We start from the raw sequence: 15,260 nt of genomic DNA, 5'->3' as shown, positions 1-15,260 counted from the left end.
AGTGCTTCTTTATTATGCATGTAAAATATTTACAAATGTCATAAATAACAAATATTTTGTAAATCTACTTTATTTGCCAGTTACTCAGTGTTCACTTTATTTAAATGATACATTTCGTCTGTAAATTTCCAGTTTACTAAATCATGTGTGAAAAAACCTCAATAATTATCAATTGACAAGAAACATATTTGGTTGTTCTGTTTTGCTAGTGAACATGATGTTCATATGCACAAGAATTTTTTTTTTTAATACACAGTTTTATTTAAAAGAAAAACCAATATGGTTAGAAAATACAAATAATAACACCATTACAAACACCAGTACATTTTAATATTCTTGCCATGGTTAGAAAATACATAAAAACAAGCATTCTGAGAGTATTGCATTGCATTACCGGGTAATTATTCATTATACTGGAACAAAATGCTAACTTTTTCCATAACTTGTCATGGTGTAAACAAAAAGTAAATATCATGTCAATATCTTCAAGCATGACTAAAAACAGTGTGGAAAACTGATTATATGAGTGAATTTTTCAAGTCTAAGGACAATAGCTCTGCACAAAATTATTAGACCGAAACAAAAATTTGAACTTGATCTGTAACTTGTCATGATAAAACTATATATACCAATTAGATATGATTAATAGTTCTCTGGAATTAGATATGATGTAATACAGTGTATATCTATTTTCAAATTATAATCAGATATAATTAATAGTTCCAAATACTTTTTTCTTTCATTTGTCACAAACTAATATATATTTGTAACTTATCTATAAAATGTCAACAACTTTTATCTACACAATGTAATGTATTGAAATATATACATTAATAAAAATAGATTATTATCTAATTAATGGATTTCTCTTCATAATTTTTTTTTAAATATATGGCACTCAGAAAATTAGTTTATACTAAATAACAAACCAACCTGTCAAAAAATTCTTCAAATAATTTAACAAAGAATTTCTTTTAAAAAATGAGTTATCTCCCTTTGAACAGATATATGGTTTAACATAGTACGCTAACATTAGATATGGTCCAGAGTTATGGTCCATAACTCTGGACTAATTCATCAGACCGGAACAAAATTCGAACTTGATCTATAACTTGTTATGATAAAACTGTATACTAAATATCAAATCAATTTCTTCAAAAACGAAGAAAAAAAGTGTGGAAAGCTGATTTGCCGGAATGACGGATGGACAGACGGACAGACTGACGGAGTGCAAACCTAATGTCCCCTTCGACTTCGTCGGTAGGGGACTAATAACACCATTACAAACTCAATTCCAATATTATATTCTTTTTCATGTCTATAGATAAAACAAATCTATTTTATTTTTAGAAATTTACCTGTGATAATATAAAAGTCGCAAATAATACGTCATTTTTTGTGACGTTGATCCATTCATGTGACGCGCAGTTTATATTTTGTTTGTGGTGTCCTGGTGTGCTGTCGTAAATTCATGGGAGGTCTCCGTTCTCATTATGCGGTTTACATGTTGTAATGTAATTTTATTTATTTATCTCTGTATTTCTCTGTGCCGAGTATTCTTGCGGTTGTTTGTACTGTATTCTTGTCAAGTAGTGTTGTCATTTTAGCGGTATTTTTAACATTGCCATATAAGCGGGAGGTTTGGCTAGCCATAAAACCAGGTTTAACCCACCTTTTGTTTTCTTAAAATGTCCTGTACCAAGTCAGGAATCTACAGTCCGTTTCTATTTATGTTGGCGTTTGCTTTTGTTGTAGTTCAGTGTTTCTTTTGTTCCGTTGTTTTCCTCTTATAGTTGATGTGTTTACCTCGGTTTTAGTTTGTTACCCGGATTTGTTTTTGCTTAATCGAATTAAGACTACTGAACAAAGGTCTACTTCTGTTGCCTTTATTTATATTGAACTCAATACGGAATCTACATTTTACCCAACCGTAAAAGTGAATTATATGATAAAAACATACTTGACGTGCATTTCTTTTTCTTTTTCTTTTAATGAACGGTCCATATTTTCGAATGTCAATTCTATAGACTGGTTCCTGCAGATACATTGTTGAACTCATTTATATTTAAATAGAATATTCGATGTGTTAATTTCAACACTTCCAAATGAGAACGATAAATTACACATTGAAATATGTGCACAAATTGTATGCGTACATATATTATAAGCATACAAAGGTTGCGTGTTGATATATACTTGCGGTTACCTATAATTACAAATAGGTTCCTTATGGTACGTATGGCTGAATATTCTGCTATTTTGTACTAAGATTTTACCCACGCTTTTTAAAAAGGAACGAGCAATTACGCTTTAAGTTAATCACAATTACTGAAAGCCAGTTGAAAGCCCGAGTCATATTCAAACTCAACTAGTGCACTATAGTTAAAGACAATTGTAAATCATCATTAACCATCGCAGAAAAGTGTAACTTTTATGTATAATCAATTCAAATGGCTTATAATAATTTTTTCCAGAAATGTTATATCCTGTTTTAATGTTACTATAGGTAAATAAAATATTCAAACAAAAATTGATATTATGAAAAAAACTAAGGTCTTTTTTTTAATATTTTATATATCCTTTAATCTTCACTCCTTTATCGTTTTCCTGCACTCTTTTTTTTCTACAGCATATTTGTCCCTTTACAACCCATGTTCCCGTTAACCCATATCTTATTTTGTATTTACCTTTTCTTCTAATTCGGATAGTTTAGTATAAACTTCTCAATCTATTTTGTAGGGAAAGGAGGGTACATGTCATACCCGAAATATAAAAAAAAATGGCAATCTGGCAAACAGATCATATTGTATCTGTCATAATGAAAGCCCGTAATGGGAAGTAAATATGTCATAGTTTATCAATAGGAGTCAAAACATGCCTTGCTTTGTCATTTTCCGACCAATTAATTTGGTGTTATACTTTTTTTTATTCCGAATTCAACCTTTAAAATAGAGAATGGAAATTGGGAATTATCAAAGAGACAACAACCCGACCAAAGAGCAGAAAACAGCTTAAGGCCACCAATGGGTCTTCAACACAGCGAGACAATTCCGTACCCGGAAGCGGCCTTTAGCTGGTCCTAAACACAAATGTGAACTAGTTCAGTGAAAATGGACTCCACACAAAACTCAGAAACATATCTATGAACCAAAATTAGAAAAAAACACACAAGACCAACAAAGGCCAGAGGCTCCTCACTTGGAACAGGCGCAAAAATGCAGCTGGGTTAAACATGTTTTGTGAGATCACAACTCTCCCCCTATACCTTAAGTCAATGTAGAAAAAAACAAACACACAGCAATACGCACAGTACAGCTAAGTTTAAAAGAAGTCCGAATCCGATTTTGGAATAGGTAACAGAAGAAACTAAGCAAAATGACAATGATACATAAATTAACAAAGGACTACTAGCAGTTATTGAAATGCCAGCTCCAGACCTCAATTAAACTGATTGAACGATTGTCTTCATCATATAAAAATCACGCACAATCCCTCCCGTTCGGGGTTTAGTATCATACAATCTTAAAATACGCATCTGCATGGATATTAATGCATTGCGAAAAATTAATTAATAAAAAAAGAAACATGTAATAAAAACAATAGCTTTACGACTAATAGTTTATGAGAACGGATATTTTCTGTGTGATTGAGATTCAAACATTGTAACTTCAAAGAGTTATAAATGTGTCTGAAATGGTTAATCCTGAACTATGAAATGCATATTCGTCTGAAAGCACTAATTATGAACACAGTCTCTGCATAAAAAGACATATTATCATTATCGTGTTTACCCATCTATTATGTCGTCCCTCTCTTTGCAGACTTTTTCGTATTTTTCTACAAATTCATCCTTTTCTGTTTTTAACTGTTGTGATTCCTGCTGTAGATCCCGTATTTTCTTTTCTTGTGTTTTTATGTTTTCTTCTCTCGAATGTAGTTCGTCCATAAACATTGACCTGCAAAAGAATATTGAAACAACACTTTATATTATTTGCGTCCAAAACGCTTTCCTGGATTTAACTTCATCAGGACAGTCAAACAACTGATTATATGAAAGCCACGAATTTATAAGAGCCGAATCAGTTGAAGAGCTGTATGACCAAAAAGGAACATTAAAAATAAAAAAATCAATCTAAGGTAATCTGGATTCAGGTAGCGATTTGTATTTTATTCATATATTTATTTCTTACAAATAATTCAAAATAATACAAATTGGCTTTTCTCAGTTACACGCATGTTTTAACAGAGGACAGTTAATTTCATAGTTTTGTACTGTTTACCAAATCTTTCAATTTAAATGCAAACATAATCATAATTTGTGGGTCTATTTCATCGAATATAATCCAGTTAAAATGACATTTATTAAAAATTTTGTGTTAACATTATTGATAAGAAAACACCGTTTCTGTGAAAATTAAATAGATAAATATTGTTTTCATTATAATCACATCATATTAACCCATTTTTGTAATTGTTCCTCTCTTTGCACTTTTTTTCATAAATATAAAATATTCTATCTTTTTCTGTTTTTTTTTTTATCTATTTGAATATTACCCTAATTCCTCCTTTTCTCATTCTGTGTTTTAAAATCTCTTCCGTCAAATATATTTCGTATGTAATCATTTGTATACAACGTTGAAATATATAATCCTTAATTTCCAAAATTAAGCCTACTCTTATTTCTATATTTTGCAAATGATGCATACAATAAACTTATCATAGATACAAGGATTAAAATTCTGAACTCCAAACGCACGTTTCGTCTACAAAAGACTCATTAGTGCCGTTCGAATCAAAAATGGTTAAAAGGCCGAACAAGTACGAGGTTGAACAGCACTGAGAACCCAACTTCCGAAATGTTTGCCAAATCAGGTAAGGTAATTTATTCCTGGGGTAGAAATAGTAGACAAATTATCTCTAGCTTCCACGTGCATACTGTCAGCTTTCCCATTCCTCAACAGTAAAATTACCTGTATCCTATTGTATGGTGTGTGCATACCTCAAATGATACGTTTTTACAATGGTCAATGTTCACTGACAACGTGACAACCTGACAACACCCTTGCAAAAACATGCCTAGTATAATACAGTTATGGTCAGACAAATAAGAGATTAGAAGCATCTATTGATGCCACCATCTAAATCGAAAAAAATAATAATTACAAAATAATGTTTTTAAATGAAAAAATAAAATAAAATAAAAAAAGAATCTGTCATACTAGTATACAATCATACTAGTATACAATCAATAGTATACTGTCATACTAGTATACAATCATTCAAATGAAGATTACATTACACTAATGTCATTTCTAAGGAGATGCAAACCTAAATTATACAGTACGAATGTGGCCAGATAATTTCTGTATACACATAAAAATTGAAGTAAAGAAAATGAAATTAGAAAATGGGGCAAATAGATAATTGTCTTTTCTTCCTATAATTCTATAGTTTAAATAATCTTTCACACTTGTGCTATAGAGTCTACATGTTACATTTTCAAACTTTCATGAATTCTCCGTACATACTATAAGAATGTGTGTGCTAGGAATTATTATTATAAAAGACTCAAAACAGGGTCAATAAATTTTAAGATACAGGGCATTTTGAAATTATTTGCTTTTTGTAAATCTAATGTATACATTGACTACGCATGGTCTCTCAAAGTTTTAATAACGTGTATTTCAATTTTCCAATATAAACACTAGAAGGATGATGTTATATGATTTAGACAACTATCTATCAAAGGCCAAAGAAAGCAGGTTAAAGAAACGATAGGTAACCGTATGACCTTGCATAATGATCAGATACAATACAGTAAGCTACAGTAAGCTATTAAAATCCCCGTAATGACAAAGTGTAAAACAATATAAACGACAAAAAATCACTGGCCTGATCTATGTACAAAATAGCAATCACAGACAATCTTTGAATAACATATTAGTAACGTCACAGTACCCAAAATGCACCGAGTACCCAAATTGCACCTATTCAGCAAAAATGGCAGCGGAAATCTTACAAGTTTTCTTTCAGACTAAACCATTTGTATTTTTATGATTTGACATTATATACTTCTTTCAAAATAAGTTAATGTATATAAATATACACAAAACGTTCACAGTATATATCAACAGGTGAAGTATTCACTTGAAAAAGTAAATCTACGGAAGCGCCGACATGCGACGTCTGCAAAAAGTCATCTTTTAAAAATGAGCAAATAAAATATGTTTTAAGCATCCATTTCTCAAAAAATGAATAGTAAGCATGGACTAATGTCAAATTATTCTAAATATTTGAAGAAATAAAACAACATCTGTGATTCGATTTTTAAGGATGTGAATTTAAGCATAGATGCAATTTGGGTACTCCTCATTACAGAATCATGGATCGTTTGGAAGTCGGTTCAAACCCATTTTTCTATAATTCAATATGGATTTAAAACTAATCAGCTAACTGTCGCAAATTTGGTAAATTGGGATTAGAAACTTAATTATTATTTATATGAATCAATTCTCAACGTAACACATTTATAATTTCTATATCGTATAATAATACTCATCTTTTATTAAATAAATATAACGTTTTTTTTCCAGAAACCTCACTGTCATTCTAACATGATGCAGATTGTGGGCAAACGTACTCGATCGCTGCCCATCACATTTTCCCACAAAATATTTTATAAAAAAATATGACAGTTTAGTTAATAGTTATGTGCTGTATAAATATAAAAATACAAATATGAAAAACATCTGTAGTTCTTTTTTTTTAAAACACAATTTGCTATCATAAACAACAATATTTATATATCAAACTTTGTATAGAAAACAGTGATATAAAACAAGCGTTTTAGTGAAAACAAATATTTCATACTAATCACAGTATATTCACCCATTTTTTAATTCGTTCCTCTCTTTGCAGACTTGCTCATACTTTTCTAAAATTCCATCATTTTCTGTTCGTAGCTGCTGTGTCTGTTGATGCAATTCCTTTATTTTCTCATTATTTGTTTTTATAATTTCTTCTTTCAAGCGTATTTCCTCTTTACGCACCGTACTGTAACGTTAAAATATTCAATACAGAATTGTTTTAAGATAATATACCTATATTCATTTCTATTTTTACAAAATTATGCACACAGAACGTTAGTAATAACAATACTGATCATGGCATTATTCTTTATAATAGGATTTTTTATTTTTCTAATTTTCTTTGAAAACAATCCTATTTATACCGATAATATTTATTAAATAGTCACCGGATTTTCATTGAAAATGAGTCACAAAAAAGCAACCAAATAATTATCCAACTTATAAATAGTTGATGTATAAATAATTAAGGCTAACGGTTGTTTCTAATTTAAAGAAGCGAATATAATGCTATTGGAAACCAAACAAAAGAGGGAGGTTATGCCTTATGTACCCAAAAAAAACACGAGTTTCCCTTCATTTTAATCAATTGTTCAGGAGGTGTTCGTATGTGCCGTCGAAGGAACGGACAAAATTATGACTAGTTATCCAAAACATATTTAAAGATGTTTGTGATATATGAATGTTACCAGTGATAATGCTGAGAAACAAACATATTATGTGCAAGCATGAAGTAAAAATTCAGAAATAAACAAACTAATAAATATTTCGATATTAAAAAACACATTTAAAGTTATATATGAAATGTATAAACTTGTAACGAAATAACATGACAAAACTTGATTATAAACTACCAAATTGTCATTTTATTTTATAGCTAACTCATAACGAATTTTACTTCTTTCTTAAAGGGGCAATAGCTGTCAAATTCATGTTCACCATTTTGCTTCAATTTATTATAATTGATTTATAACATACTAAAACTTATTTCATATTTATAAAAAGTATAAAATAAACAAATTACGATGCATGGACTCAATAATACGTGTCAGCATTTCTTGTGAATTTTTGTCTAGACGCCATCTAATTAACCATCGAGATGACCTAAAGAAGACTACCGACGGTCATATAAACCAAAATACAAATAAATAAAGATATAAATACATAGCGAACACGTGTAATTGGATTTTTCTAGGTCTGTTTGAGTTCATATTATAGGTTAACAAGAATGTGTTCATAGTACACGGATGCCCACTCGCACTATCATTTTCTATGTTCAGTGGACCGTGAAATCGGGGCCAAAACTCTAATTTGACATAAATATTAGAAAGATCATATCATAGGGAACATGTGTACTAAGTTTCAAGTTGATCGGACTTCAACTTCATCAAAAACTACCTTGACCAAAAACTTTAACCTGAAGCAGGACAGACAGATGAACGGACAGACGGACAAACGAACGGACGCACAAACTGAAAAACACAATGCCCTTCTACTATAGTAGGTGGGGCATAAAAATATATATGTTAATCATAGTTTTTACCTGTATAAGAATGAGTTTTTGTAGATCGAATCAATCAATCTAATGGTTTATCCTTGTTTCACTTTCAATGTTGACATTCTTTTTCTTTCAATCACTGAACACGCCTAGTTTATGCGTAACCCATCTCTAGCTAAGGCGTTAGTTTGAAGGTCACATGAATACGGATTCCATGAGGTCAAATTATTCACTTGCAAGTGAATGATTCATCAGCGATGTTTCTTAGCTAATTTTGACAAAAATGAACTAAGCTGGCTGCTAAAAGCGAGTTATTATTTTACTATTTCACTTTTATTGATAATTGAATAAACAAAAAATCATATTTTTATTTTTTATACACCGTATCTTATGCCCCTTTAACATAACTAAATATTATTCTTAAAGTAACGTTATCCAGTTTCTTTTGATTTGTCATGGCCAGTCCGTTTAAACCGTTCTAGACCTACTATTTACGCGTAAACAATGACAAAATTCTGATCTCACACACGTCATCCAATTATAAGGTCTAAAATTTAAGAAGTATGAAACTATCATCTTACACTTTCCTCAAAAAAAACTTCTAATAGGAGTTACCAATATGTTTACTAACCTTTCAGAGTGCTTGCATCTTGATAATTTAAAAAAATATGGAAGATTTTAGACATGTTTGATACATACTATGTCGTTTCACAATATCCCTAAAACGATTTTAGTCCTTCAACATGATTTTATTCACCTCAGTCCTCAATGATTGACACTGTGTCTGTAACTTTGCTTTTTGCGCAAGTATTCAGATATGCAATGTTCATGTTGTATTGCGTTACTCTTAAGATTTTTTAGTGGGCCATTTGAGTTAATCATATTGGATACCTGTCTAATGATAACCTTTTATTTCTATGCACTAAATTATTTTTTATTATTATTCCATTAATTATTCTTGTTTTTTTTAATATAAAAAAAGGGAGTCAGTTTCTTTAGTGGAGATAAATGGTTTAAAAATTTACGGCTAAATTATTATTCTGTTCAGCATGTTTTTTCAGTGATATTCAAGAACGAATGTCTGGTATTTTTGTCAATATATAGAATACTCTAAATGCCACTTAAATAAACTAAATTACTTCCACCAACACAAATTGTAAAATTTAAAGTATTTTTTGAGAAATGATATAGACATCTTTGCACTAAATATGCAACATTAAACATGCAATTTAAGAGTAACAGACGTGTATGATACGTGTTCTTTACTTATAAAATTAATGTTAGGTCGATTATGCTAAATTGAAATAAATATGATCAAGTTCAAATCCTATACTACACAATGATATTTACAAATTTAGTTTTTGTTGAAAACACTGAAATCAAAATAGTTTTTAATATGACCATTGTTATATTTACCCATCTTTAAAGTTATCCATCTCTGTGCAGATTCTCGCATACTTTTCTGAAAGGATACCTTTTTCTGCTTGTAATTGCTGTACCTGCTGTTGTAGTTCCAATATATTCACTTGATATGTATTTTCTTTTGTTTTTATAATTTCCTCTACCGAAAGTATTTCGTCTTTTAAAACTGTTCTGTAACGAAAGAATGTTATCCTAAACACTTTTGAGATAGTTCTTATACCTGTTTTCATGTTTAACAATTAAACAAATAATACATCGTTTAGGTAGTTCGGGCGTTTGAATTTTCGTGCCGTATACGCAGGAGGTTGCACAATGATATCGTAAGTTATGCTTATTGTCGTAATTTGCCATAACAATAAAATTTGATTATTAAAATAATCTATTTTATTTAAATACATTGAGGAAGAGTTGAATAATTGGAAACTGCAAACTTTATAAAGTTTATTATTGCAATTTTCATTGTTGCAAATGTACTTCCGTTCTGGAAATACGGAGAATGTTCTTGACCAACGCCGAAGCATTACCCGAACGATAACGCTGCATGGAGTTTGGTTCTTGACGTCAAACAAGAGAGAAAGACAATATAATTCATAATAATCGAATACGTGAACTGCTACTGTAATGCAGATCGAAAATTATAAATGAAGATCTTATTTGGAATTCTTATTGACTCAATCGTTCTTGTAACATCATAACTGTCCACACCGTTAAAGCTTTAGAATTGTGCTCGTTTATATCGCACATTATTATTTTTATTTAAAGCATATATTTGAACTCTCTGTTGTAATTAGTCATATAACCTTAGTCGTGTTTAACACATATTTAGAATTAAGCAAACGTCTTACCTGATGTTCGGTTTGACTTTTTTATTGTATAAATTTCAAGATTGTTATAGTTTAATCTAAGTAGACTGATATATGATTCATTCAACATCACAATCATATTTACTGATGAAGGATATCTGTTATTCGATATATTTGTAAATAATTACATTTATAGTTCCTTTTTAGGTCTTTCTACTTTTCTGTGGAAAGACCTATTGTATTTGTTCTGATTATTATTATTAGGTCTTTCCACTTTTTTGTGGAAAGACCTATTGTTTATTCTGATTATTATTATTATTAGGTCTTTCCACTTTTCTGTGGAAAGACCTATTGTATTTATTCTGATTATTATTATTATTTTTTTTTTTTCTTCCGCCAAATTTTGTTCTTGCGATAAATGTTTGTTTCGCAATATGTCGCTTAGATATTTCTCATATTGTATCGTATAGTTTATGCGCTTTTAAATTTCACCCTGCTAAGCCGACCCATTTTCTTTGCAAGAGTTATCTCCCTATTCACTGTTTATCATCTGTGTGCATCTCCTTCGTAACAAAAAAAGATATCGACAAAATTCTTTTTCTAAATTGTTCGTTACATCCTCCGGAATTTTTGGCTAATTTGGATCGAAGCGATTCCATGAAATTTTAAAGGAGTTATCTACCTTTATCAAATTAATTTGTCGTTATGTTTTTGTTACTCATAAACTGTAAGCCGTATAAACCTATAGTCTTTTTATTTAAAGTCCTTGGATCCTAACTTCGAAAATGAGGTCTAGGTCAAAGGTCAAGGTCATGTTCTGAATTTTGTCTTTTGCTTGGTTTTGCATTTTCTCCGATATTATTAATGTTATATATTAAAGAACAAGTGCAAAATGTTTGTTATATTGTGATAAAGATATGATACATTTGGTCTAAGACAATCCAGCGACATCTTATTGGAGTTATTGCCCCTGAAATGTTTTATTTTAAGGTAAATTGATTATTTCTTCATATTGGTACATGATAAAGCCATAACATCTTTTGCAAAATGTTGGGTGACATATGACCTTGAAAATGTCAAACGGAAGTGACCTTGAGTGAACCGGAAGTAGTCATTTTTGCACTTATTTCATGCAAAAGTACATAGAAACCATATATTTTTTGAATGGTCATACATTAATCTATCATTTGAGACCGGAAGTGATATTCTATAAACCGGAAGTAGCATATTATCTCCCTTATTACAGGCATAAGTTTATATAAACCATATATTTTTTGAATCAGTGTAAATAAAGCTATCAAATGAGACCGGAAGTGACATTTTCTAAACCGGAAGTAGCCAATTATCTCCCTTTTTACAGGCAAAGGTATATATAAACCATATATTTTTGGAATCAGTGTAAATAAAGCTATCATATGAGACCGGAAGTGACATTTTCTAAAACGGAAGTAGCCAATTATCTCTCTTTTTACAAGCAAAAGTATATATGAACCATATATTTTTGGAATCAGTGTAAATAAAGCTATCATTTGAGACCGGAAGTGATATTTTCTTAACCGGAAGTTGACAATTATCTCCCTTATTTCAGGCAAAAGTCTATAGAAATCATGTTTTTTGAATCAGTATGAAGAAAACTATGTATGGACGCCAATAGTAGCTTTGAGTAAACCAGAATTAGCTTCTCATCAATTATTTAAAAAATTGATGTGGAAAGACCTTCAATTGTTCTCTGAACAATTGGTTTTTAATTTTGTTATTGGTGTTGTTGTGTACACTTTTTAGGCGTTTATATATATATATATCTATTATATATTAAGACATTTCTTTGAATCAATTCTGCCAGCAAATATTAACTAGTGAATCAAAAATTCACACTTAAAGTAATATACAAGTATACACTTTTGGAGAATTTAACATCTGATATATTACTGATCCACATATTTCTATGGCAAAGGTTTTTAAGACTTAAAATTGTGGTACTTCATATCTATAAATGAGAAAAATCTATCATTCTTATTTCCACCCTCATATCATTTTGGAGGTATGATAGTTATTTTTCAATCTTTGCAATTTTCAACCCAGATACAACCATCTATCAATGCAAGACAAGCTATGTTTGTTAATGTGCACAAAAGAGACACGAAATGTCCGCCTCCACAGATAATGTAATCAATTGTGGAATCACTAAAATCAATAATTCAAAAATAAGTGAAGTCCTATGGAAACTGCATATAGGAGATATGTGAATTATGACAAATCACAATTGTAAAAATGGTTGTTTTGTCAATGCTTTACCATGCAAACTATGAAAACTTTATAATATATATTTTGTGGGAGGCTCTATAGGGGTGGGGAGAGGAGGTGTCTAATTTGTAATGAGCTGTACGGAGGAGTTTGTGGAATTGGAAATATTTCGAGTTTGATAATATATAAGGGACTTGTCAAAACATTTAGATAAAATATCTGATGACGTTGTTGATTATATAGTAAGTATCTGAAACTATTCGTATTTTTCAAAGATGAGAATAAAACCACTGTGTAAATGCATCATGATCAGATATACATTTATGTCAAATATATTTATCTCTCTAGGAAATAACATATTCATGGTAGCTATATTTTTAGGCCAAAAAATATGATAGGGTATGTTTTTCTAAATATTCAAAATATATGAAAAGGGTAAGAAACTGAATGTCCCTACCAAAAAGGACTAAAGTGCCCCGTCCCCCACACATACAGAATTTTGAAAGGTAGTTAATCTTGTGGTAATAACAACCATCACAGCCTAACTGCTGAACTGGATAAGCAAATGCTCACATTAATCTATGCCTGTTCCATGTACTTAATGTCTTATTTACACCATATCTCATGGTACTCCTCAGAAAGGAGATATATATATATATATATATATATATAAATATATAGAGTACACATGCATAGCTAAGTCCTCATTTTACCATAAAAGACCACAAAGTCAGTTTGGTAAATTACTCTTAGTCTACTTGCATATCTACAAATAATACTTAAAATAATCCTTTAAAGTTTTAATTAATTCTTACTAATGGAAATTGCAAGCGACATGTTGATGATATTTGAAATGCAGTAAGGGCTAAGTCCGTGTTTTACCATGGAACACCCCTGAAATCAACTTTTGCTTCTGCACATAGTACCTAATTACCCTTCCAAATTTTATTGAATTCCCATGGAAACTTTTAAAGATATGTTGATATCAAACTTCTCCTTTCATAAAGATTGCTTTTTTCTGAATTGTTACTTTTTAGTCTGTTTCTGTGGTAAGCCTGTCATAAAAAAGAAATTATTTTTCTTAGGCTATATTGCCGGTGACCCCTAAATTTTATTCCAATTTTATGAAAAAAGAGACCTCAAGCTTTTCAGTATGAAAAAATGAGCGCCTGTCATTTTTTTTTTGCTGTGAATATTCAATCAAAAAGGTTTTTAGCTTGCACTCATGTCAGAGATCAAAAATCTCTTGGATGGCCTATGACCCCCATATTTTAGTGTATTTTTTCAATAACCATGCAACAAAATTTAAGTCCACAAAGTATAATAAAATTCTGTAATTTTTTTTTCTATACCCCCGAACTACCTTTATAGCTACATAGCCATTATTTCATATATGCACTAAATTTTCAATATAACAACATGAAAAACAGTTTTGTGTAGTATGTTAATTCTAAAATTACAATCCAGACATCTATGCTACTTTGAAAAAGCATTAACCCTTTTCAAGTGATCTATCATGAACGGTGGTATTTGCAAATCAATCTTTTTTATTTTAAAAACTTTTGATATAAAACCTATGTTTAATGAAAGCAAAAGAACAATAATAAACATTGCATATTTACCGATTTTTTAAGTCGTCCCTCTCCCTGCTGACTTTCTCAAATTCTGCGGAAATTCTAATGCTGTCACTCTCAAACTGATTTGACTTTTGCTGTAATTCCTTTATTTTTGCACAGTGCATTATTACAGCATCTTCCTTTGAACGTAGTTTGTCCTGAAGCATCGTTCTGCAACATTGAAGAAAATAGTTTACCCTCTAGTTATTATATTTATTAGAATTATTTTTTTCATCAGACGTTTTACAAATCAAATTAGACATTATTGAGATGGCAGCCATCTCTGTGGTCCCCGCCGTAAATAACAGGTTACTATTTGACTATTAAATATGTTAGTGGTTGAATCTCTTAGAGCAGGTTACATGTGCTATGAAACAGTACACCGGATGCACTTTACCCTTAATTTTAGAAATATAATATAAAAGAAAGAAAAACTTCTTGAAAAAAGTAGAATCACAAAAATACTGAACTCCGAGGAAAATTCTAAAAAGAAAGTCCCTAATCAAATGGCAAAATCAAAAGCTCAAACACATCAATCGAATGTATAACAACTGTCATATTCCTGACTTGGTACAGGAAATAGACACAGGTTATTTCGCATTACTTGTCAAGCCAGAATTATGCCATTTAAATTGTTGGAACTTTGTACTGTATCTGTATTCACTAGATTAAATAGTTCTTGTGTTTACCTATAAAACAGTTCATTTTTAAAGTACAGTAAATATTTTTATCATGCGGAAATCTATACGTCAGTAGTCCTAGGCTCGACAAAAATACATCAGATTGAATTATTTGATTGGTTTAAATTTGT

The 15,260-nt window shown here is 30.4% G+C and overlaps 1 protein-coding gene across 1 annotated transcript in view; it reads right to left on the bottom strand.

Annotated features, from left to right (window-relative positions):
* LOC127715874 (centromere-associated protein E-like) overlaps window positions 1-14,616 on the bottom strand; it is a 34,180-nt gene extending 19,564 nt beyond the window's left edge. The window contains exons 1-5 of the mRNA XM_052221996.1: window positions 14,456-14,616; window positions 9,781-9,957; window positions 6,889-7,053; window positions 3,792-3,956; window positions 1,961-2,035 (exon numbers count right to left, since the gene is read on the bottom strand). Coding sequence (XP_052077956.1) covers window positions 1,961-2,035; window positions 3,792-3,956; window positions 6,889-7,053; window positions 9,781-9,957; window positions 14,456-14,616 — 743 coding nt within the window. The remainder of the gene's footprint in view (window positions 1-1,960; window positions 2,036-3,791; window positions 3,957-6,888; window positions 7,054-9,780; window positions 9,958-14,455) is intronic.
* Window positions 14,617-15,260: the final 644 nt, after the last annotated feature.

The sequence above is a fragment of the Mytilus californianus genome, unplaced genomic scaffold (assembly GCF_021869535.1).
Source record: "Mytilus californianus isolate M0D057914Y unplaced genomic scaffold, xbMytCali1.0.p SCAF_9, whole genome shotgun sequence".
Classification (NCBI taxonomy): Eukaryota; Metazoa; Mollusca; class Bivalvia; order Mytilida; family Mytilidae; genus Mytilus; species Mytilus californianus.
This window is presented reverse-complemented; position numbering and strand designations above follow the sequence as displayed.